Source organism: Chrysemys picta, chromosome 2 (assembly GCF_011386835.1).
Source record: "Chrysemys picta bellii isolate R12L10 chromosome 2, ASM1138683v2, whole genome shotgun sequence".
NCBI classification, from domain to species: domain Eukaryota; kingdom Metazoa; phylum Chordata; order Testudines; family Emydidae; genus Chrysemys; species Chrysemys picta.
Window position 1 is genome coordinate 156979977 of NC_088792.1, and position 26536 is coordinate 157006512.

The 26536-nt window shown below is 42.3% G+C and overlaps 1 protein-coding gene across 3 annotated transcripts in view; it reads right to left on the minus strand.

Annotated features, from left to right (window-relative positions):
- Positions 1 to 26536, minus strand: part of DOCK5 (dedicator of cytokinesis 5) — a 129204-nt gene that overhangs the window by 68039 nt on the left and 34629 nt on the right. For 2 of the 3 annotated variants that reach the window (XR_006172206.2, XM_008168669.4), the window contains exons 3-10: positions 20811 to 20851; positions 16969 to 17024; positions 15214 to 15310; positions 5481 to 5629; positions 4428 to 4563; positions 3308 to 3465; positions 2694 to 2775; positions 893 to 1022 (exon numbers count right to left, since the gene is read on the minus strand). Coding sequence is in view for 2 of the 3 variants with exons in the window: in XM_008168669.4 (XP_008166891.2) it covers positions 893 to 1022; positions 2694 to 2775; positions 3308 to 3465; positions 4428 to 4563; positions 5481 to 5629; positions 15214 to 15310; positions 16969 to 17024; positions 20811 to 20851 (849 nt within the window). In the remaining variant the exon portion in view is untranslated. Of the gene's footprint in view, positions 1 to 892; positions 1023 to 2693; positions 2776 to 3307; positions 3466 to 4427; positions 4564 to 5480; positions 5630 to 15213; positions 15311 to 16692; positions 16823 to 16968; positions 17025 to 20810; positions 20852 to 26536 lie in introns of those variants that run through there. The other variant, XM_042840285.2, reaches the window with a different exon arrangement.

Below are 26536 nucleotides of genomic sequence, written 5' to 3' on the forward strand. Positions count from 1 at the left end.
AGCATTTGCAATGATGGGAAAATTTTGCCAAAATTTCCCAGGTGTAAACAAGGTCTAAGTAGAATTTTGCTTTGCACATTGTTTATTGATCCCTTCAAGGAAATCAATCTGCTTTCCAAAAGCCAAGTGGAAGCAGAAAATACTTATTCCCCTCCTAGAAGACGAATAATAGTTTTCTCAACTCTCTCTTCAGTCAGTCAATTGTCCTATTTGCCTTGTTAATCTGATTGATTGACATAGTTCCAGCCTTCAGTGTTCTCATCCTCTTAGCAGGTAAAGCAAATTCCACACACAGCTTTTCTCATAGATCCAGCCTATAGCATTAGGCATGAATATTCTTCCCTATAAGAATGGATGGGATTTACAAAGATCTGATCAAAGCAAAGAATTTACCTTTAGATTTCACATTCTGTTTTCTTCAAAGTTTAATTTTAATTTTCCCTGTGTGTTTTCAGATCGAGATTTTCAAAGCAGTCCAAGGGAGTTAGGTGCCTAACTCAATGGGAACCAGGCACCTAGCTCTTTAAGTCTCCTTTGAAAATCCAAGCCTTGAAATGACACTGTGATAAGGATCTGAAAATCGACTGGGATACCATTGCTTCAGGAGACTAGAACTGGGCAGTTTAAGCATGGAGGGCATAATAAGTAGCAAACAGTAGTAATATGTAGCTATCAGAGAGAACTTTTTCCTCTGTAAATCTCAAAAGGTTTAACGAAGGTGGGTGGTCAGTATTATTATACCCATTTTACAGATGGGGAAACAGGCAGCGAGAAGTGAATTGACTTTCCGAAGTTCAATGACAGGACCAGGGATAGATTCCCAAGCCAGTGTCCTAGCCACTGGACCATGGTCGCTCTCAGTTAATGCATTCTGCAGCTCGGCATCTCATACCTGCCACCCCAAATGGTCTCCGGAGCCCACCAGTGTGTTTCTTCCCATCTTTTAGCTCCATGTGCCCCACTCTCACAATTTGACACACCAAGCTGATTTTGGGCCTGATCAGGTCAGAGCTGCTCAGGTCCTAGAGAAACAGCAGAAACCATTTAAAATAGAGAAAATTAAACCCAGTTGCTTTGTGAACGTAGAAAAAACAAAAAGACATTTGCCAATGTTCATCACTTCCCAGCCATCTGACAAGGACAAACACATTTAAACTAGGAAATACATTTCTAAGAAAGAAAGAAAGAAAACAATCTCACTTATAAAAGGGCCTTTAAGGCAAATATATGGCACGCGCCTGACAATTTTAACACATAGCAACTTCTTAACAACACACTGTCCTTCAATAAGACTTCCCAGCACCAGTCCTGGAAACAATGGTAAATAATGTTATTACTAAAGCACTATCTACTGATGACAGGACAGTTAGCTTGTGCCACTCTTGTTTCTAGTCTGAACATGCCACAAATGATTACATTGAAGTGTTATTCTTTCATGAACAGCTGGTTACAAGTGATTTTATACAATCCAGCCAGTTAGCTCACTAATCCTGTACAAACTCAGAACTAAGAGCAAAATATTGACACAGAAACCCCACCAAAGAGCAGAACCAACAATGCACTCAAACTCAATTCCTCCTAAATAGGAGAATTCAATTGAAAACAACAAACAAGGCACCTAGGACCCCATTTTTAAATCTATTTTGGTGCCTAAAAATGCAGCTAGACGTTCAGTAGGATTTCCGAAAGTGCCTACCTGCATCTTTAGGTGCCGAAATACCTTTAAAATGTGGCCTTTGGAAAAAATATATACCCTTACAGATATTAAAAAAAACCATGATGGGGCACATTTTCAAATGCAGACACCCCAGCTTGTCCGTACAACCTTAACTGTCCAAGCAAAAAGCATGGAAAACTTTCTGCTGGCAAAATAATTGTGGACCCAGCTCAATTGTTTGCATGCATACACCATTTCCCTGAGCAAATGTCTAATGAACATAATCAGTATCCATGCATTTTTGGAAGGCGTAACTTCTCATTTTAAAAATTAACTCTAGTGTCACTAATACTCTTGTGTTTTAAAATGAGGAGCAACATATCAGATGTCATCTCTTCTGTACTTTGCTGCTCAAGCTCGCCACTTTGCTACTCTGCTAAGGATTACAAAAGCCTTTGTCTGTATGGTTCTTGCACACCAAGAACCCTCATGCCGTGGCCCTCATGATTTGCAAAGAGGTGCCCAACTTAAGACATCTTGAAAGGGTCCTGATTTTCAAAGGGCACTGTATGCTGCACTCTTTCAAAATCAGACCCCTTTAATTACAATGTTTCAGTTGGGCAGCCAAACACGGAGTCACCCAAAATTACTAATCACTTTGAAAATCCTGGCAAACTAGATTTATGTGGTGAGGAATATAAAGCAAGGGCTTATCTTTGATGTGGCACTTACACTGCACGTAACTTTCCTGTTTGTTTGGTAACATACTGGTTGACCCAGGTCATCTTGCCAAGTAAATCAGCATTTGCCAGATACAAAAGCTTCCTCCCATAGAATACAAGATAACTGTTGTGTTTATACAGCACTCATTAAAAAAGGGAAAGGGAGAATAATAGTTTTGGTATTTATACAGGACTGGTTTTGATTGGAGACTCTAGGGGCTTCTCCAAGAGAAGCAGTAAATAATAATAATAAATATTACAGTGGATGACTAAGCATTGGAGAATTTCCAAGCTGCAAACACAACAGGACTTACTGTAAAGATCGCTTGGAGATTATTAAGTTTCTCAATTTCCTTCGGCATCCCATTACTGCCCCAACGAACCAGGTAATTTTCACTATAAATAAAATAAAATAAAATAAACCTCTGCAATTCATGTATACTAGGTAAAATTTTCAAAAACATGAAAGTCACTTCGCCCACTGGTGAAATGCAGTCACCTCTGGGGTGTAGAGAGGCAGCTGTTTACCAAAACACACCAAACCTATAAACACAGTTTAAGGGAAGTAGTGAAGAAAATATATTCAGTCCAAAAGGAAACTGCAGGGGGATATAAGATAAGAAGAATTTAAAGGGACAAACTGGAATTTGACTAAGGTACTGGTGTGAATATACTTACCCCTTTAACAAGTGTGGTGGGATTTTTAAGTATCACATGGGCTCAAGACCGTGGCTTTAGGCCTCATTTGAGATAAAATAATTCTTACCCAAGTCACTGTTGATGGAGTAACCAAAAGAAAGAACAAAAGACTAAAGACGAAAACCACCCTAAACAACTCCTCCCTTACAGCCCTCTTTGCAGCACCAGATTATGGGGCACCACAATCACCACAGAACAAGAGGGAACTTTCCATTCAGCAGCAACCTACCTGATCAGTTTCGACTGGTCAGGATCATAGAGGCTCATGAACAACTCTGCATCTTCACCAATGTTGCAGACGAAGTTCTTGAAGTTCACGTACAGGCTGTAAGTGTGTGTTGTGTTGAAAACTGGCTGTCCTCGGAGGTCTAAATTCTGTTGCAGAGACTGCAGAGAAAGATCAAATGAACATGAAGGGGTCTCCTTAGAAAGAACAGAGGCTTCATGTGGGATAAAGCTTAGTGCTGGGTCTCCTTAAGGATTCAACTAATTTCTAGACAGGACTGATGGTTGATTCATTCAGTGGGATAGGAGGACTGACGGGGCAGGGATAGCTCAGTGGTTTGAGCATTGGCCTGCTAAACCCAGGGTTGTGAGTTCAACCTTTGAGGGGGCCACTTAGGGATATGGGGCAAAAATCTGTTGGATGATTTAATTAGGGATTGGTCCTGCTTTGAGCAGGGGGTTGGACTAGATGATCTGCCGAGGTCCCTTCCAACCCTGATATTCTATGAACCCATGTTGCACCACAGGAGTGTCTGTGTCCTGAAACCGTGGGGTAACCAAAGTGATTCATATTGTATACATGTAACATACATATACGTTTACAAGAACAACAAATACATCACAACTTGAATGTCTTTAACTAGAGGAGGAAAAAGAAGAATGCGTCTGGTTAAATTAAATATCCAAAAGTGCTCATGTGGCACTTTGGCGCCTAAGTCTCATTGAAAGCCATTGAACAAGGAAGGGCAATCTTAGAAAGAATATAGGCTGGAAGTCAATGACACAGGCTCCTAAGCCATTAAGATGCTGTTGAAAAGATGATTCCGTACAGTTACTATTGAACGTGCACCTGATGCCAAAACTTGGAAGGTAGGAGCAAGCTACGTTATATCTCAGAATTTCAAAGCTGCCAAGGAGCGCCGGATGCCCAGTCCTCATTAAATGGATTTCCCCCTTTTTTGTTTTTAATGGAAGCACAGTGGAATTCAGTTTAGCTTTGATGCCAAATAGAACACCACTATGACAGCATAACCTCCCTTAACCAAAAAATCAGCTGACATACACACAGACAGAGAGTACAGGTGACTTCATGGGGGTAAGGCCACAAACAAGCAGGGACATACCTTCTCCTCTTGGATCCTTTCATCGATCCTTTTGGATGCCATCTCATGGGACTTAAAGAGAGCAATCGTGCTGGTTTCATCTGGGTCCAGGATGTTTCCATTGTCATCTCGCACCACCAGATCCAGCCCTAAGATCCTGGGCAACATCCATGTTACAGGTGAAAAGGGAGAATAATTGGCAATAAGTTGGAAGCAAATGCGATTTCAAGAGTCTTTTTAATGTTGGCACGGAAATGGAACAGAAGATGTTCATGCAACTTTTTTTTTTTTAAATCGAGGGATTTGTTTAAAGAACCAATGGAGAGTCCATCTCTGTGACAGCTGGGAAGATGAACAGATGACAAGTGTCATCTGGCTTCACTAACCCCAAAACAGAGGATCCAGACTCCATTTTATTGTTAGTGATACGACTGTACCTTCAGACCCTAACCAAGATCACAACCTCATTATGCTAGGCATTGTACACACACACACAGTAGGAGACAGCCCCTGCCCGGAAAAGCTTGCAAGCTCAATAGACATGACAGATAAAAGGGGAAACAAACTTTCCAAAGTCACACACAAGAGGTCAGTGGCAGAGCCAGGAATGGAATTCAGGCTTCCCAATTCCCAGGATCCTATCCACTGTCTCTTATCCTAACCAAATTCAGGCAGCACTAAAGTAACAGAACCAGTGAAGGGCCCAATTTTTCAGCCTTTACTTACACAAGTCATTAATAATGAGGTTAACAGAACAACTAGTACAAATAAGAGTTGCTTGGTTGGGTGCAAAATCTGTGAGCTATCTGCTAAATTCAGCAGATAAGAGGATTTTCTTTTAATACTTAGACTGAAACTCCGAGGAGTTAATGAAGTGCCAGTAAGTCTTTGCAATGCAATTATCATCTCAGGTAAGAAACCATGACTTTATTTTTAGAGATGCTGCCTCCATTGATAGCTGCTGTTGCTACCAGGTTAATACTGATTACACAAGCCAACTGCCTGTCCAGGAATCCTAGTTTCAGACCATCAGCTGGGAACTTGATTCTATGTGGAACATTGAGTGGAGTTTACCTGTTGCCGTAGTCAATTTTAGCAGTGACCTTCTTCTTGAGTTCTGCCAACTCATCTTTGGGAAGGGTCCCAGAGAGTATCTGTGATCTCCATTCTATCAGGCAATAGGTCATTTGTTGTAAATGCCGAAATTGTGTCATCCTGTTGTCCTAAAGGGGAAAAAGGGATCATAATTTCAGGCTGGTTGTGTGCTAAAAACCACGAGCTCAAGAAGTCTTCCAAAAGGTGACTCAATAGAAACCATCATCAAATCCACATCTAACCATAGAAAACACCTGCTAGGAAACTTATTATACCTCCCAGTGTCACTGCACGATTGTTTCTTACATCTTCTACTCTCCAGGTTTTTTTAAATGCTACAAGCAATGAGGCTTCCACCAGTTCCTTAGGAAATACATTCCAGCCCCCAAATTGTTATGTGATGGGTGCTTTTTAAATACGGAATGGACAGAATTTGATTAGATTAGACTAGACAGGCAGTATGGTCTAGCGGACAAAGCACTGGATGAGGATTCACAAGACCTGGGTTCTATCTTTGCTGCTGCCACTGACCTGCTGTGTGACTCTGGGTAAGCCACTTCCCGATCTCTTTCCAGTGCCACTCTGTCTGTCTGGTCTATTTAGACTGCAAGCTCTTTGCAATGGGGACTGTCTCTCATTACGTGTTTGTACAGCACTCAGCATATTGGACCTTGTTCAGGGCCTCTGCACATTACTAAAATCTCAGCTCTGATGCTATTAGGAATTATTCTATTACAACATAGATAACATTTAGGCTGAATGTGTCTTGTCCTAAATTTAATCATATTAATTCTTACTTACTGCCCTCCTTGCACCAGCCTCAACAACTCTTCCATCTCGTTGGTATTATAAACAAAATGGTTCCTTTTATCTTATTGCCTGAGTGAAACACTATGTGATTAATTAGAACCCCGGCCTCCATCTCTGTTTACACAATATCGGCAACTACATTTTAAAGTCAGAACACTAACTGAATTGAGTCCCTGCGCTTCATTTCCATGGCAGTCTGCTCTTTTGGTCCTGTCCATAACCCCATTCCACTCCAACTCTCAAAATCCATCCAAAACACAACGACAAAAAACCCACACCAATTTCTGGGACATTGCGTTAGCATAGCACTCATGGCATTGCATTTGGAGACTCGGATTTGATAGCCCACAAACAGACTTTTTGCCTCATGGAGAGACTTGCCGAAGTGAAAGTATCAGTGTGTGGGTGCAGCAGTCTACCTAAAGATCGGGGCCACAGTTGCAAGCACCTTGGGACACCAATTATCATTTATGTAGGTATGTACAGTGCTTAGCACAATGGGGTTTTGGCTTAATCTATTCCTCTAGTATCCCCACAATGCAAATAAATATTAATAACTTTGTTATTTTCTATTATTTGTATTGTGGTAGCAGCTAGGAGTCCCGGTCATGGACCAGGACAAATATCATGCTAGGCGCTTGTACAAACACAAAAAGACCTTATAATCTATGTAAGTTTCCCCCACGAGCTTCCCAAAAGTGGCAATTTGTTCTCTTGAGTTTCCTACAGTAGATACATTTTAATTTTTCATTACAAAACAGCATGTAAAATTCTAAAATACTGACTCAGCATGTTATTAAAACAAATGACTCTGTGAAGCTCTCCCCAACCCAAATTAATTAATGAGAATATTTCGCATGCCCCTTTTCTGGTTCCACCCCAGATTAAATTGGGCAGGCACTTGTGCCTCATAATATACATGACACGTTGCTCCTACAAGGGAGCCGGAGCCACAGGTGTAGATGTACTTAAAAAGGGGTGGAGAATTTTATAACCCGTTACAACATTTGTAGCAGTGCTGAGTAGGATGAATAATTAAGTCTCATGCTTCTCAAACGGATCGCTCACAGGGCTCAGGAAGGAATTCTCCCCCCCCCCCCATCCCCAATATTGCACAATCAGCCAGATGAATTATGGCAAGTTCCTGATTTATACTAAACATCAGGCACAGCCTGCTGTCCAAGGCAACATATCAGAAATATCTAGACACTAGATCTAATTTACCAAGACAAAATCTGAAATGTCTCTTTAACAGGCTTACAGTGTTAGTCCGCTACACACCACCCTGTGACCAGGGACTGATCCTGCTGAGAAAGGGTTAAGTGGGTTCTTCTGGTTCACTGAATCAGGTGGTTCATTACACACATTGATATATGAGAGGTAGGAGTGGCTCTCTAGAAAGAGGGGATCTAGAGTGTGAGCTGAGCAGTCCTGAGGGAGGAACTCCAAGTGCAGTCAGACCTGGGAAAAGGCTTGAGATGAACTTTGTTATGCTGTTGTTAATGAACCCCTGGAAAGGGGTGTAGGGATTTTGTTTTAGAGCAGCTTGGAAAAGGCATCTGCTCCCAGGTTCTCTGTACCCATAAGATTTAAGATTGGTGTCATACAAAAGGGTACAGGAGCGCAAACTTTAATGGTTAATATTAAACACTGAACATAAAGGTATCAAGCCAAATTCAGAGCAGATGTCAATACCAGCTAATCTAAAGACTGCTTACATCAAGTCTGTATTGTTTGATTTCTTCAGTCGCCAATGATTTCTTTAAAATACCTGTTGCCAGAGTTTAATAAACCCTAAACAAGGCCTACAACCCATCAAATGAGCAAGTACTTTCTAAATACATACTCTTTGGTTTCAATGATGTGACAATGTACCTTAGCACTTTTAATTATTCCATGCATAGCCACATGAAGCAAGACTGCAGAGCTCTGGATAACAAGCATTATGGTGGCAGATAGTCATTTCTAACCTCCTGCGCAATTAATTCATATAAACATTAACTCCCCCATGATAGGGAAAGCAACTGCACCATGTGATTTTGGAGAACACTTTTCAACTTTACATTCCTTAAATTATTCTAGACGGACTGCTCTCAAGTCTAACACAGTCAATGACTCCCCTAGGACATGCACTAAAACATGCGCAAAGAGTTCTCGTCTGATGCCTCTTTGCTGAGCCACTGCCAAGATCAAACCACTCGTTAATAGACAATCAAAGCCCCAAATCCCGACACTTCTGAAATTCAGGTTGTTTGAAATTTAAACCTGGGTTGGAATTTTGCATACGGTCCTACCTTTTATAAAGAGCTAAACCAATACTCCAGATCCAAACACTACAAACATTGGGGTCTTTGCTAACTAGATCCAAAACATGTGGCTTAAATCCATCTCTATCTATATGTACTGTGGGCACAATTTCCAAATATGGACAGTTTAAAATTGCGTCCCTATCACCAACCAGGGACATAAAATGGGCAGTTATATTCCTGATTGCCAACCTGATTATGAATGTATAATTAGAGCGTACTATTTAGGTATCAATGTCTGAAATCTGGTCTTAGTAGGGGCAAAAAGCTCCAAATGAAAACAGTTTCAAAGAGACACATTCTTGTAATTAATACCATTAGTACTTAGCTATGCACAACTGTCTCTACATAGCAGGAACCCCCCCCCATCCCCTTTTTTAAAAATAATTTCTCTACTCTGTCCCTCTCTGAAAGAAGAGGAAGGATATAAACTACTGTATTTGCTTTGTCTAAAACTGTTTTCTGTATTACTACAGTCAGCAGCATTGATACACACAAATATTAAATCCCAACTACAAGACAAAGGTTGCTGTTGGTGACCGGAGACCACATGTGAATACAGCAAGATGTTGCATTTTATTTATTTACAGGATTTACTATGGAGCTGATCAGTGTCTCACAAACATCTCTGAAGACTCTGTCGACCAAGTGTCAGACTCTCACAGTTCTTAGCCCTGACCACACTGCACATAAATCATCTCCTCAGAGCGACCTGCACATGCTCCAGTTCAGGGCTACTGGGGGTAAAGGGTAGGGGTTCACAAAACCCCCATGATGTCAGGAAGCATTATTAATTCTGTTACACAGATTGGGGCCCGAGGCAAGGAGAGATTAAGCAATTTGCCCAAGGTCACACAGGAAGTCTGCGTCAAAGCCAAAAACGGAACTCATTTCAGTTCCTTATCTGGACAGCTATATTCACCTTGCATTTTTCCAATATGTGTTTTCAACAAATATCAGAAACAGGGTGGATAATATAGGATTTCTCTATGTGAAAGACCCTCCGGAAACTAATCTGGATGAACTCAAAAGGTACACATAAAAACACTTCTTCTAGAGAAAATCCTGAGTACCATTTCCAAATGCCCATGCAGAGAGTATGTCTATTCGCACTCCAGTGCCAAAAAGAGCCATTTCTATATTGATATGTGCTCCAATATATCAGTACTTTGATATACTTTGAGTAAATAGGTTGAAGTAAAGCAAAATCTTGCACTGATCTTAGCCCAGTTGACGTGATTGATGAGACACTCTACGGGCTGTTGGCATGAAACAGATCTTGTACAAAGGCAACAGCTTAAAAAAACCTAACCCACCTAGAAGCAATGGAAACATATGCCTCTCACAAAAGGAATAAAAAGAGCCTGATCTGGCTCCCGTTTAAGTCAATGGCAAACATTTCAGTTTCAATGGTGGACAAACAGGAAGCGATACAATGTATGTACACCTACTAATGATCAAAGAATGCTAAAAGCTTGGGATGCAGGAGCTTACCGCGCTAAATGCAATACAGGCAGTCCTCGGACTTGTGACTTAAGACATGATTTTCAGGAACCAATTAAGTCGAAAACGTCATAACTGGAATTTCCCATAGGAACAATGTCGGATCGAGCATTGTAAAGTCGAAACATGATTTATAAATGTCGTAAGTGCCGTTCATCGTAACTCGAATGTCATAAAGTCGAGGACTACCTGTACAAACTATTTTTAAACCAGAGCTTGAATTCTCTTCATGTGTCTCCTTTCCACAGCTTCTGGAATGATTGTGGTCCTGTTTTAATTACGAGCTGGGCTAGAGCCAGTCAATCATTTTCTGTTACACTTGTTTTTCCACATGGAAAAGGGTGGTGGTGGCTGTTGTTGAAAAAAACTCCACGGGAAATGTCTGTTTTTGATAACATTTCAGGTTTTCACAGAAAGAACCACCCCCTATCTGCAAAATCAGACAATTTCTGACAATCAGAAACTGAAAACAACTTTGTTTTTACCCAAAATATTTTTTAAAAAATATTTTCCATGAAACCCATTTTTTGCACAGAAAAAAAAAATCCCCGCTAGCGCTAGGAGAGTCCTAGATCTGCCCTGTTCTGTGCACCCTCAGTTGCCACTGAATTCAACCGAAGGTGAGGATCCTCTGTACTTTTCAGGAGATTTATTAGTTCTGTGTGTGCCCCAGAATCACACTTGCCATTTACAAACTGTGCCCTTGACTGAGGCGGGGATCTACAACAATATAACCGAGCAGAGCTTTGCTGTGCTAAACATTACTCAGTGTTTCACTCACCCTGTTACTCTGTTCCACAACCCTAAAAGAAACTAGATTTGCAACACTGACAATCAATGCTTGCTAGATTCCCATGCGCCATTCAGAGGCTGGATTCATTTTCAGTCTTGGTAGATGCTCTGCAATGGACACTATGGTGCAATTCGTGCTGTAATTTACAGAAATTACAGCAGTGAAATGAAATGCTGCCAAAGAGAAAAATCCCCCCTCTTTCTTCTCCATTTCCCTTCTCTCCCCATCTTCCTCCTTCCTCCCTTTGATTTTTTTTATACTGCAGGGAGGGAAATAAATTTGCATCCATTACAAACCACAACGTTTTCTAAGACTATTTTAAGAACGACAATGACATAGTAAAGTCACATAGAAGAGGAAGTATTTCTGCTCTTAGGAAAAACAAATTCTGAGGCTAGAACCTGAAAGGTTTTAAGGGAACAAGCCAGGAACAAAACGCTCGCTTTACACAGCAATTGCATCACATCTCGCCTCTCATTAAACTAAGAGGGTGGAAAAAATTCTTGTGGTTCTGTGGACCACAAACAAAATGCACTTATGGCTGGGTGAAATTTTTCAATAGGACAAACTTACTCTGGCTAAGAAAAATGTTTGGAGCTAATTTAAAACTATTCTCTCATCTTAATTACAGTCTCCTAGCACATACTGTGCAGCCTGAAGTAACCATTGACTGAAGAAAAATTAAGCTCCAGAATTTATAATCTGCTTTAAGACTCCACTTTGGAAGAAAGGGTAATTCATTCTGAACTCTCAATTGTTTTTCTTCGAGTCAGCATTTCAGCCTAACTCGGCAAAACAACCAACTTCACAAGTAGCCTAGATTTACTAACTTTTCAGAGGCAGCTTTGTGCAAAGGCTAAGGCACTGGACAGAGACTTGAGAGACAAAGAATCCACTCCCAGCTCTGCCAATGACCTATTTACTGCATGATCTTGGATAAGTCACTTCCCCACTGTGGTACCTCTGGTTCCCCTCCCATCCTTTGCCTGACTTGTCTGGGTAGAAGCTCTTTAGGGCAGGAGCTCTCTCTTACTCTCTGTGTGTACAGCTCAGGGCCCCAATCTCAGCTGGAACTGCTAAGTCTACTGTAAAACAACCCAGATTTATCTATGGTGAAAATTAGAGATGTCATTATGTGGCACCCAATGGATCTATAAAAATACTTAACACGTAGCCTTTATATAACATTTTTTCATCTGGAGATCTCCAAGTGCTTTAAGGAGGAGGGGCAAGCATCATCATCCCATTTCTTAGGTGGAGAAACTGAGGCAGGAAGAGGGGAAGTGATCCACATAAAAAGTCAGCAGTGGAGCCAGGAAGAAAGTGCTGGTCTTTGGACCCGAGCCTCTTGTCTTAGCCACTGGAACACTGTAGCTGTCGCCCTGCATTGCTTGGGAACACCGTCTTTGGCTGACCTTTCCCTCTCCCTCATTTCGTCTACAGTAAGAGGAAGGAGACAGTATGGAGTTGGGATCTTTTTGCAGAATGGTCTGTGCACTCTGCCAGTTCTATCCAGGCTTAAGGCAAGGTATTGTGGCTCAGAGCAAGTGCCAGTCAATGGTGCTTAGACTTCAACAAATCTCGTGGAGCTCTGATTATTTAATCTGCTAGTCAAAACAAGGAATAAATGGCATCCAGGCAAGAAGGGCAATTTGAACTGAGAATGCAGGAAGGTCACATGCAATCCGAGGCATGTAGCACGCCAGAAACCATGCTGTGGGAGAATTGTAGACGTTATTTCTCTTGCAAAAAGACTGTTCAGGACGCTTTAGCAGCTTACACCTGCTTCATGTTGAAACCCACATTTGCACCTTGTAAGGTGTGCATGGAGGATCAAGTAGCAGTCTTAGGCTAGGTCTACACTAGAGAGGGGGGGGGTCGACCTAAGATACACAACTTAAGCTATGCGAATAGCGTAGCTGAAGTCGGCATATCTTAGGTCGATTTACCTGGCCGTGAGGACGGCGGTGAGTCGACCACTGCCGTTTCCCCGTCGACTCCGCTTCCACCTCTCACCGCAGTGGGAGTTCCGGAATCGACGGCAGAGCGATCAGGGATCGATTTTATCGTGTGTACACTAGACACGATAAATCGATCACTACCTGCGATCCGGCAGGTAGTGTAGATGTGCCCTTAGTATTGTCATGGCATAATGCTTCCAGTTTCTCTACCCAACAGCGAGAAAATTCCCTTTTTTGAATGGCTTCAGATGTTGCAGAGAAGAGGATAAAGATGAAAGAGGATATGATTATAAATAATGGATCAAGTTTATCCCTTGGGGATAAGTTTATCCGATGGGGAACACCATCGATTTCAGTGGAATTCCCCCAGGGATAATGCTGAGCCCATATAGTTCACTTCCTCCTATTCATCTGCTTCCCCAGCAGACTCAGAGCTAATATGCATCAGCACAAGATAACGTGATGGGATTAACTTGAGTTAAAATTAGTGGAGATAGTGGCTGGCCCCGCATGAGGAGAAAATAAATGACATCCCGTGCTAGCTGCTAGCGGAGAAGCCTGTGCCTTGCTTCACATGAAAGTCAGGGATGGTTAGGCTGGCCTTGAACATGGCCCTGTCAGGCAGGAAACAAAGATACAGGGTGCTTCTAAAGCAGCTAATCCTTCCACCAAAGATAAACCACCACCAAAAGTCAGTCCGATGAACAAATTAATATGTACTGGCCATTGCCTGGAACGATTGTTTGCAGAGCACAGTAAGCACTGGATTGAGACTCAGTGAAAATATTTTATTATCTTGCCTTCAGGATACAGAAGACAGAAAGATCAAGGGGGCTAGGGAAAGTAAACAGAGCTGTCTGAGAAATAGAATATTATTAGTGAGACGGCTCTTCCTTCTACTGCACCTGGAAGTTTCTGAATCTAATTTCACCAACAATCTTGATGGCCTATTTCCCCAGGGAGAGAAAGATCAGATCAGAGATTGTGCCTGTTCTGGAAAAGGCAACACCAGAAGTATTTATATTTTATAGGTATGTATACTTTGTGCTTTTATATAAATACATACATATACTCCTCTCATGCACAGGGGCACTGGAACAATTTGTATAGTGGGGGTGCTGAGAGCCATTGAACCAAACTGTAAACCCTGTATATAATGGAAACCACTTCAAGCCAGGGGGTGCTGCCGTACCCAAAGCACCAGCACACATGCTCATGCACATAACACTTCACCGGCTTTTCAGAGATCTCAAAGCATTCTGCAAAGGTAGCTAAGAAATATTATCCCCATCTCTGAAGCCAAGCAAGATTAAGCAATTTGCCAAAACATGCATAGAAAGCCAGTGGCAGAGTCAGTACTAGGCTTCAGGTCTTGACTCCTGTGCTCTGTCACTAAATCAGACAGACATTGTAGGCACTACAGGAACCCTTATTCACGTTGTGAAGAGTGACTCACACAAGCAGTCCCAACCAGCTGACACGATGTTGATTATGGCTTGTCCTGGTCAACGCTGACCATGGTGCACGTCATGTCTTCTAACTCAATTATTCAAGAGTTATTCATTATTGTAGAGTAGATAGAACCTTAGTCCTACAAGACCTGTCCTTTGCTCATCCACCTTTTAAACAGTAGTAAGTCACTACTCCTTCCGCTTCTTATTACAACAATGATACTGAGAGATTTTTAGGTACAAGGCAATGTACAAGTTCCAAATGCTTTGCAAATACCAAGTCTCAATATACTTGAGTTAGTTCAATATTATGCTCATTTTATAGACTGAGCAATGGAAGCATAGGGAAATTATAGGCCATGATTCAACGGGTGCTTAACTCACTCATTAACTGAAGTCAATGGGGCTTATGCACATGCTGATGTGCTTTGCTGCATCAGTGACTCACTCAAGATCACACAATGAGTTAGGAGCACAACAGAGCCCAGAAATCCTGAATCACAGCCCCCTGCGTCTGGTCTAGCACTTATACCATTTTGTTTCTAATCACATCACTGTTTGCAGCTCTGGAAATCACACTAGCAAACATCAGATGGGAAGATGTACCAGTCAGTGGAAAATACAGGTTAGAATAAAATGGGGCTGATTCCCAGAGCAAACACCCTACAGGCAGAACTGAGCTCTGGGGTCCTGTTCGTAAAAAGCATATGTGTTAAAAATGAACATCAGCTGCTGGGTGCATGGGCACAAGATGGGGATATGCGAGGTCCTTTCAAAATCTTCTGCATACTTCTGTTTAAACACACTGTCCTGGGTGGAGTAGAGATCCTGCCCTTTTCTCCCCTCTCCCTGGACCAAACACCAACAAAGGAAGAAACAAATACTCACCACATACAGCTTGTGCCAGATAACTGCCCACTCCCTCAGTGTGGAAGTGAGTTCTTGAACAAGAGGCAGTTCACTTGGAATCACTGTTTCATGTTGTCTGGAGAGAGGAAAAACCACAAGGGGGCATGTAATGAAATTGAAAGGTGGCAGATTCAAAATGGGTAAAAGGATCTCTCTTTTTTCATACAACATGTAAGATGACTGTGGAACTCACTGCCACAGGAAGTCAATGAGGCCAAGAACTTAAGATTCAAAACCGAATATCCAGAGACATCTTAGGTAATGATGACAAAAATTTTGGAAGAGATATGAAACCTGAAGCTTCAGGGTTTAAGCAATCTCTAGATATGAGAGATCCGGGAGAGAGATGCATATAGGGGGCAGATTAGCCTACACACCCACAAGGTTCTTACACCTGCCTCTGAGGCATTGGTATTGGCCATTGTCAGAGACTAGATGAACACTGACTCTGATCTAGTGTGGTAATCCCAACGTTCCTATCTCAGACCAGAATGTCTGGTGACTGATGTGCAAATGTGTGTAAAATACCAAAATACCAAATACCTCCCAATACCCAAAAACAGAGGCCTTGTCTATACAGGAAGGTTGCTTTTGTTCAACTTTAACTGGTTTTTAAATCAGTTTAATTAAACCAGTGCACACCTCTGTGTACACTCTTATTAGCAGCATCTACACCAGACTTGCACAAAAATAACAAAAGGTGTGATTTAAAAACAATGTAGTTATTTCTCGGCTTGGCAGAATTCAATTTTAATGAACTGATTCTAGTCTATGTAGGTTCTTACATCATGCTCATCACCATCGTACCTGAGCCCCTAACTTAAACAACCGCTAAGTCAGAGCAGAATTGCACCCGAAAGTGCAAGAGTAACACTGTGGAGAAAGTTTGCAGCAGTTTTTAAAAATGCACGGGGAATGGGGGGGGGTCAAACCACCGCAGAATTGCAGCTTTGCAAGGCATTTAAATCTTAGAGATGCATTTTAAAAGATAACTGATACATTTAATAAATGATCACACTAAGAAGCTAAGGCTTCTAAGTGGCTCTGGGATTTTTCTCAATTATGAGTATTCTATTCCCATTTTTAATGCAAATATGTTTCAAGGGTTTTTTTAAGTCTTAATTTTTTCTCCCCATGCATCTCCTCCAGAAATTTAATGCTGAATGGACGTGTCTACTCTATTCACAGTTTTCCAGTTTGAGGGATCATTGCAGTGATTACTTGGCTATATGGATTAAAAAATTCCTTCTAAAGTCACTTCCTATTGCTGCTGCTGGTGGGTCCCCCCATTCATACTGATCAGAGAATCAACTGTAAGAATTAGATTGGGAATGATTACCGAAGATGTTTTCCAGGACAGGAAAGAATTCACACTTTTCTGATGGCCACTTGGCTGTGAGTTGTGTGTATGTTATGAACACAGCAGTCCCCAGAAGACCCAAATGTAAGTTGACTGACCTGCTTTGCCATATACATGTCTAGCAGATTTCACTCTTGTCTTTGCAAGTGGGATATTTTGCTTCTATGCACTGTCCAATTTGGGATGTACAACATTTTGGCGAAAATAGAAAATATTCTGATCCAAGAGTCTACATGGGGATTATAGCACTTGCTATGCAAAAACATCGACTGCACGTATGACGAGCTGCACCTCCATTATGTAAGCTCTTTTATGAAATGGCATCCAATCACGTCTGCCAACCACATGACATCTCAAGATTGTCTCCAACCTACCCTCGGTCTTCCACAGTTGCCTCTTTTAAATGAATGTAAGTTTTGGGGAAAATGCCCTAAAAGAGAGAGAAAGGGAAGTCATGTTGTAATATTTGATACATCATTCAGCAACAAGGAGGGGGAAAATAGAAGAATGTGATCAGCTGAGCTCCAGGACACAGGTCAAATAAACTTTTCCAAAATTCAATACAATAAAAAACAACTCTAGTACAATATATGTTGAGATCAGTGCGTCTTCTTTTATGTTGGTATTATGTCAGCTCTAATATAAACTTAATAAATCCCAGGAAAAACAAACTGGCAATAATAATAATACAGTACTGTGCACTTATAGACAATTTTATCTGTTGCTTTCAAATGGCTTTACAGAGATGGGTAAAATGGAGGGAGGAAGGCGTTAAGTCACTTGCTCAAGGTCATATAGCAACTCAGTGGCAGAGGCTGCAACAGAATTCTGGATTCTGGTGCTGTCTCCCTTAAGGTAAATCCTTTTTAGTGCTATATATAGAAGGAAGAACCCCTTAGAATCAGCTCCTGTGACAGTTTTATATATAGATTAATAATAACGGAGTGTTTTCCCTGGTATAGTAAAACAGATTAATAATAATATACACTTTGGACTTCTAAAGCACCTTTCATTCCAGGATCTCAAAGTGCTTTACAAGCATTAAGCAAGCCTCAGGACACTCTGGCCAGGCAGGCATTATCCCCATTTTACAGATTGGAAAAACTGACACACCAAGAGGCTAAGACCAAAAAGTTCAAGAGTATCCACTAATTTTTACGACCCTCAGTTTTTGGCTGCCCAAACTCAAAAGCCCACAGCTCCTGCTGACTTCCATGAGATCTGAGGGTGCTCAGTACTTCTGTAGAAAAGCCCCTTAGAAGTCTCGAACTGGGCACCCAAAAGCAGAAGCTCCCAAAATTAGGAGACACTTCTAAAAAACTCTGCCTAGGTGGGCTGCTCATGGTCATGCAGTGAGCCTGCAGCCAAGCTGGGAACAGAACCTAGGAATCCTGCCTTCCTTTTCTGTGCTCTAGCCCTGCCTTTGCAGGCCCTAAATAAAGAAAACATAGAACCTAGAGGGCTAAATGATGACTGAAAGACGTTTCCCATTTATGAGATACTAACTGTATGCTAAGCTAAATTGTTTATGTCTAAACTGTAAGCAAATGTGTGATTGTAGCCTGAGTAGGCATATCTGTGTTAGCTTTAATCTAGATAGCATAGGTTACAAACACAGAGTACAGTAGACCTGGAGGCATTGATAAACAGTGCCTAAAGTTACCACTGTTCTCATAAGCCAAGAGAAATCAGAAGAGGATCATATGGAAAAGAACAGGATTCCATAGCCAGAGGCTCCACTAAATTCCACTAAAAACATAATAAATGAATCTACGTTCCAGTGATGTTTCACTGTGTGATTAAGGGCTTGTCTACACTGGCACTTTACAGCGCTGCAACTTTCTCGCTCAGGGGTGCGAAAAAACATACACCCGCACCCCCGAGCGCAGCAAGTTTCAGCGCTGTAAAGCACCAGTGTAGACAGTGCACCAGCGCTGGTAGCTATGCCCCTCGTGGAGATGGGTTTTTTTAGAGCACTGCACCATGACCACACAAGCCACGTTAAAGCGCTTTAATGTTGCCAGTGTAGACTAGCCCTAATTCAACACCAAGGAAATGAGAGTCCAGTTAAACATCACCTTAAATGTGGCATCTGGTTACAGAATCAACATATAAAAACCCCACTGTTGACATGATGGGACTTTGCTAACAAAGCCCATTTAAAGACAATAAAGCCAACTGCAAGAGTCAATTACACACGCCTTTTCTTACACATGGATGTTTCAGTGAGAGAAAGTTAACTCCATGTTGCAGAGCATTGGGTTTTTATCATGAGTCTCACAACATTTGATGATTTCCTTAAAGCCCCAGCTGCAGGAAGAGATTGCATGAGAATCCTAACTTTCATTAAAAAAAAAAAAAAGTTTCTAGCCCTTGTGGTTGTGAAGAAAAGCATGAAAATGTGAAGCAAGTCACCCTAAAGACTCACAAACCAGAAGACAAAGAAAAAGAACCACTTTTTTTTTTTTTTTTTAATTCCTGATTTTTAAACCGATCCCATGTTTTTTTGTATGCTTGATGCTGGCAATACTGCTAATTTCATTATAATGCAACTGGGGCCTGAGCTCTGAGGTGGCACTGAGCTTTTTCTCTCTGCGATACTTAGCTGGCTGCCTTTTGCTCCCATCAGTCTAACTGATCACCAGATGTGGGGTCCAGAAGGAATTTTCCCTCAGATCAGCAGTGACCAGGGATGCGGGGGAGGAGTTAACGTTCCTCTGCAGCCTGTGAATGCAGGTCACTTGCCAGGATAGCTGGGTCTATCTAACTTAATTATTCCCCTGCCATTGCATGGGCCTCCGGCACCGATACACCTTGCTCCTCCTATTCTCTGCCTGTGGCACATAACAGCCTTGTCTCCTGTGGGTTGTCATCCTTTGGTCTCATTTCAGTTTTGCTGAGTTTAGCGTGCAGGTGCCAGGTGGTGTGGCTGACCTCTGATAGACCTGGTGGTCCCTTCTGGCCTTAAACTCCATGATTCTACATAACATATATTCGGCACAGGCTTCATCCTGCTAGCTGCTGACCATTCCCACCTCCACGGGCCTAGCTCTCTGGACAATAAATACCAAATGTTCCACGGGAACTGGATTTTTTTAAACAATCTTTCATGAAGCATATAAAATGAAAACTGCAGCTGAATTTTTGATTTACCTCCCATTTCCACTTAGCTCAGCTTCTGTTTTCTCAACAGCAGCCCGGCTGGTTTCATAAAAATGTCAGGATTCGCCCGCTCCCTATATATCCCTCTCAAATCAATAATCGGCTGCAGAGTTGCTCTTTGCTTCTTCAATTTGCAGCCCAACCAAATTTTATCCTCACGCCAAATAACAAGGCCTGGTAATAAATGACATCTAAATTTCCATTAAAATAGTGCTTTCACATGGCCTTCTCCAGAAAGCTTGAGTCAAAAGGAAAAGCAGAGCAGTTTAAAAGGGTTTCAGATATGCTGATGAATGGCTGTCCAAAGATAAATACAATCCAGAGCAATTTGCTTTGGCTCCAGTCTTTTTCCCCCTTCCGACTGCAGGGGGAGTTTGTTCCTGAAAGGTGTGAGGATTTGCAACACTGGCTGAAGTCAGTGGGAGTGGGGGGGCTGCTCACCACTTTGCAGAATGAAGCCCAGGATGGGCTGTCAGCATCAAAGGCCCTCTCCCACCACGGTAACCAAATGCAAAGGTCACGGTGCTGGGATTCTCATAGGAAACCATGTTCTAGTGAGGTTTCCAACACTAGTTTTGCAAGGTCAAGGTGTTTGGATAATGTCCAGAGATACATGGAGGCTTATTTGAACTCTAAACCCTGAACCTTTTGAGGGTCACCCATTATCATAGACAGTCACTGTTAGAAGGCAGGTACAGGACTCAATGACTAAACAGTGGGCTTGCTATATAAGGGCATACTTAAAAGTTGATTCTCCCAGTTCAAGCAGTATTCCCTATGCTTAAAATAGGAAGTACTGGTAGGACCAGTGATACTTATAGAGCTGCAATGAACTTTTCAAATGCATCCACAGTATATTCTGCCAAGTTAATGATTCTCAAACATTTGGCTCATAGCTATTCGCTTTTATTGCTAGAGAAAAGGATATCCCAATCAGGAGGTATGCATTGTACTAAGGTAGAAATGACCACAGGAATACAGGGCATTACAGCGCTGGATACGGCCTGGCAAAATGTAACAAAAATATCTATTATTGAAAAATATAATGTTGTACCTTTTTCAATTTATTCCTGAGGGTGTATCCTCTGTACCAACCTGCCAAGGAACAACAGAAATACCATGACTCTTCACATACAGGAATTAAACATGCAAAACTATTAGCAACACACATTGTTCTTACCACATATAATCCATGAGCCAAATCCTGTTGGCTTTGCTCACTTCAGATGTCCCATTGATGCCAATGGTACCACCAGTGAGAACAAGGCCAGTGGAATGGGCCTTAAAATAAGGCTGAACTTGAAAGAAGAGTGGCTTTTCCTACTATGAAATAACACAGTGGGCCTGCTCCTTTAGCTGGAACTGTGCTTCAGCAGTTGCAGTACTTATTATGTCTATTATGGTAGCATGTAGATCCTCAATTGAGATTGGGGCCCCTTTGTGCTAGGGGCTGTACATAAATGTAGCAAAAAAGATTCCTTGCCCCACAGAGCTGACAGTCTAAAGAGACAAGACAGACAAAAGGATAGAGAACACAAGTATTATGCCCATTTTATAGATCGGGAACAGTCATAGAAAGATAAAATGACATCCCCAAGGTCACATAGGAAGTCTGTGGCAGAGCTGGGAATTGAATCTTTTGACGCCATGGCCTTAACCCTAACACCATCCTTCTTCTTACATGGGTGTTAACCCAATTCTCTATGTAGATGATGCTTGAGTCTTATGTTTACACATTCCTTTCCCTGGTGTCCATGAACCAATGTGAAATCCTTCTGTGAAGGAAGGCTGAAAGAGAAATTAGTAAAGGGTCTTTACTTTTATGAGAGAAGGGAAAAAACCACCAACAAATTATTTGTCCTAGATAGAGATATTATTCCTATTTACTGCCTTTGTGACAAGCTCCATGGAAGTATCAGTTTCAGAGTAATAGCTGTGGTTCTTGCAGACCAGAAGTCTGTCACTTTTAGAAGAACATTTCTTCCCTCTTTAGAACTTGGGGTTCAGCCAACATTTTAATTTCAAGGTGACTGGAAGGCAAGTGTATGAATGAATGAGTGTATTTTGTCCTGCTGCTCTCAAGTGAGTCTTACTTAGCAAGTGGGAAATTTAAATCACTGCAGAGGAAGGACAGTCTTGTGGTTAAGATATTGGCCTGAGACTCAGGAGATCTGCGTTCTATTCCCAGCTCGAACACAGATGTCTTGGGCAAAGCATTTCACACTGTGTGCCTGTTCCCCAACTGGAAAGACTAGTACTTTTTGTCTCCCACCCTTTGTCTTGTCCATTTATGGTGATCGTCAGGAGGTAATGTAATAAAAATAAACAACAACAAGTGTCCTTACAACTACAGAACTGGGGTTTATTTTAAACATTGACCTGCAAACATTGTCTCCAGCTTCACATTTCTGCAATATGATGGGCAAATTTACATTTTTCTTAATGCTACTTTACCCCTAAAATAACTATTCCAAAGGTCAAAAGATTCTGTTTCCTCAGCTCTCATCTTAACTAACTTTCTGGCACACAGCTCTTTGGCATTTTGATTTGTTTTGGTTGTTGCTTGCATTGACATTTAAAAGTAACGCACAAATGTTGCTATTGTTTCTTAGGGGAGCTGGAGTGGTATTTATTATCTACAGGGCATGAGTGGTGCTCAGAGGCATCAGGGCAGACAAAGTCATTGCCTCATGGAGCTTACACTCCGATATACATACAGATAACCCAGACAGCAAAGAAATCAACAAGAGGGTAGGGGATTAGCAGGTGACAAAACAAAGGGAAGAGGGTTGAAAAGCATTTGTGGAACCATTTTTATACTTGGCAGAGATAGGTCCCAGCCAAAATCCTGGATGTGCTCACCCTGCCCCCACCCCCAAACTTTAGAGAAGTCCAGATTTTGCAAGTCTGGCCCATTTCTCTAGTAGTTATAAGATCAATCAAGTTTGGTAACAAAATCCTCTGTATTCCAGAAGCTCTGGGGGGGTGTGGGGCAAGGTACCACTCCTTCCACTGGATAAAAACAGGATTATACATTAAGCATGGTCCAATGGATAAAGTACTGGATTGGGAATGAGAAGATTTAGATTCTATTCTTAGCTTCATCAATAATTAACTGAACAGCCTAGTATGAGCTATTTATGGCCTGAGCCAAAGCCCAATGAACTCAATGAGACTCTTTCCAGCAATTCCAGTTTGCTCTGGCTCAAGTCCTTAACCCCTCCATGTCTCAGTTTCCCCATCTGTAAAACGAACATAGTGATATTAAGCCACCTTTCTAAAGCACTTTGAAATCATGGAATGAAAGGGCAGTGTTACATATAATTATTACATAAAGCGATATTCCAGCACTTCTTCATGCTCTCCACTCATCCTTGGAACCAATGCATCCTCTGAGCTTTTCAGAATTCTGTTCTAACTTTCAATAACATTACTCAAAAGACCAGGTGGGTGAGGTAATATCTTATTGGACCAACTTCTGTTGGTGAGAGCGCCAAGCTTTTGAGCCACACAGAGCTCTTCTTCGGGCCTGGGAAAGGAACTCCCAGCATCACAGCAAAATGCCAGGTGTGTCTAATATCCTGGGATCAACACGGCTATGACACTGCATAAAATAACTTTATTCATCATTTGCAGTGAACACGTGCTCATGGCAATGGTCATTTTAGCTGTTTGTTTCTTTTTTCCCCCCCAAATACAAGTCTAGAAGCTTCAGACAAACAGTAGAGTAGTTAAGAGTTTCCCTCAAGTTTATTCCCTTTGCAAGGATGACAGCGGATAAATTTTAGGATGAAAAGGAGGATTTTCATGCCAGAACTAAAGGGAAAGGAGAGAACATCAGTCTCTCTCTCTCTCTCTCATACACACACTTTCTCTGTCCAGACATTTGTTATTCATTTGGATAGTTGTATCTGACTAAGATAAAAATACTTTTATATACAGAAAGTGCCTTTTCTCCCAAAAGCTCATAAAGGACCCTATAATAAAATGAGATATATTGGACTCATGTCACCCACCACTGAAATGCAGCCACTCCTGGCGTGCGAAAGGGCAGCTATTAAATAGCACACAGCAATACCATGTAACAGTTTATGACAGAAGCCGAAAAGGATAAGGGCATCCCTGCTGAAAATGCCACTGGAAAATTTAAGGAGGTAGAATGTTGAAATTTGCAGGATACAGGGGTTAACAGCCTGACTCTTACAAAAAGTGCCATGAGATTTTTTTTTCTTTTACCTCTCATCTAAAAGCTTATTTGTTTGTTGCTGTAAGTTTAGGTTTATTTGTGTAACAGTAGCACTTAAGAGATCCTAAACAGGACTGGAACTCAGTTGTGCTATGCATATACAGACATTGCCCCAAAGAGCTTACAAACGACACAAGCGAAGCAGACAAAGGGTACGTCTATACCCAGCCGCTAGTTCGGCGGCTGGCAATCGAACTTCTGGGTTCGACTTATCGTGTCTTGTCTGGATACGATAAGTCGAACCCGGAAGTGCTCGCCGTCGACTGCGGTACTCCAGCTAGACGAGAGGAGTACCGCGGAGTCGACGGGGGAGCCTGCCTGCCGTGTGTGGACCGAGGTAAGATCGAACTAAGGTACTTCGAACTTCAGCTACGTTATTCACGTAGCTGAAGTTGCGTACCTTAGTTCGATTTGGGGGGTTAGTGTAGACCAAGCCAAAGTGGTGGGGGGGGGGCCAGAAATGTACTATGCCCATTTTGCAGAGGGGGAACTGAAGCTCACAGAGTAAGTGGCTCACCCAAGGTTACACAGAGACACTGGGGCAGAGTTGGGAATAGAACCCAGAACTCCTCCGTCCCTGTTCACTTCTTTATCCACAAGACCATCCTTTCTTTTCACTGCAGTGCACCACACTGCGAGCCACTGCACTGCAGTGAGAAGGGGATTCCTTCATTCACCTGTGGCAATCAAAGCAACGTCTGAGACAGAAGCAGACAGTGCAATATAATTTACACCTGTATGAGGCTTCCTTGGCCAGCTCTCCAAAGCTGAGCACTCTTTCCCCTTCCATCCCTGTTTTTGCCATTTTCCACAGCTGGTAAAAGTTACAGGCTAGAAAAAGAGATTCCAAACAGGACTGGAATTTGCACCCCCTTAGGGCAGATTCCCAGAGCTAAAGTGAAATCTCACTCTGAGGAAGTCTGCAAAAGTTCTACAGGCACGGTTCACCCAGGGGGCAGCGTTAGGATGCACATGCAAAGCAGTGTCTTTTTATTGCTATTCGGTGGATTATGCAATGTAAAGCACATTTCCCCAATTACAAACATCTACCGGCCAACATTTGGCAAACAACAGGCTGGGTTTTGCCTGGTCTTGTTATCGGGGGAGCAGGTTGTTCAACAAAAAGAGCACGCACACTTGTGCAGCCAGATCACCCAGACGGAACAATGAAGAAAAATCTTATTTCACGATTTACAATGGCGTGCCAAATCCGAGACTCCCAGACTGTCTAAGCTGCACATTTCAAAAATGGCAGCACGTGTGTTTCCTTTAAACAGGAGGAAAATTCTAAGGAGACTGGTTCTGACCAGATGTTTCATGTTTAATGAATAAACCATCCTGTGCTAAGTCCTGCTTACAGGCAGAGCAAGGCACAACAGAAGGTCTTGAAGATTCGTCTCAGCGTAGGCAATGAAGCAACCACTGGCAATGATTTAGACCTCATCTATGCAGAGGATCTGCCCTGACTGCAGCCAATTGTGTAGCTTCACCAAGGCAAACCTCTAGTGTAGACAACCCAAGGTGCTATAAGCCAGAGTTTGCATTATTTCAGTTTCAATAAATAGTGTCCTGCCTACATTAGGGGATTGTGTAACCCACTGGTAAGGGTGCATTGCAGGTCCCCCTCTGTGCTGATCCAGTCTATTACAGCTCCTGCCCAGACAGTCTGGGCCCCTTAGCTCAAACTGTAGCAGCTCATGCCATACTATCAGCTCTCGAGATCCCTGGTTCAAATCCCAGTATATCAGCCAAGAGAGTGACCATCACTTTTGCACTGGTGTGCTACCCTGGTGCCTGTGACTGGACAAAACCCCCACCGTGGACAAGGCCACAACTACGGTGACAGATGTTAAGGGGAAAATATCAGGACCGCCGCAGGGGGGGGAGCGTTTTTTGTTGTTTTTTTTACACTCACCCGTCCAGGAGTTCGGCGGCAATTTGACGGAGAGCCCTTCGGCTGTCTTTCAGCGGTGGGTAATAAACCTTGCCGCCAAAGACAGAAGCACCCACTGCCAAAGACTGTCCGCGACTGAAGGACTCTCTGCTGAATTGCCGCCGAAGACCAAGAAACAAAATATCGGGACAAATGGCGTCCCCACCATACTCTGGTTGGGACGCGGGACAAACTCCTCAAAATGGGGACAGTCCCAATTTTATCGGGACGTCTGGTCACCCTAGCCACAACATAGCCCAGCAATCTGAGATGGTATTACTCTGACCTTGCAGCTAGATTCTACCACTGTAGGAAAAGGAAACCCTTCACAATAACCCAGGCCGGCTCACTATGGCCATAATTGGGACTTCTAAATCGTTATTTCCTACACCCATTTAGTAAAGGGGAAAAGGACACAAACCACAACGCTGGACTATAAGGACCTCATCCAGTGACGTCAACAGGGGACTTTCCATCAACTCCCAATGGACTTTGGCTCCTGGATTCAGCGTTTCCAAGGCCAGAAAAGACTGCTGTGATCATCTAGCCTGACCTCCTGCGTAGGACAGGCCACAGAACTTCCTCACAATAACTCCTAGAC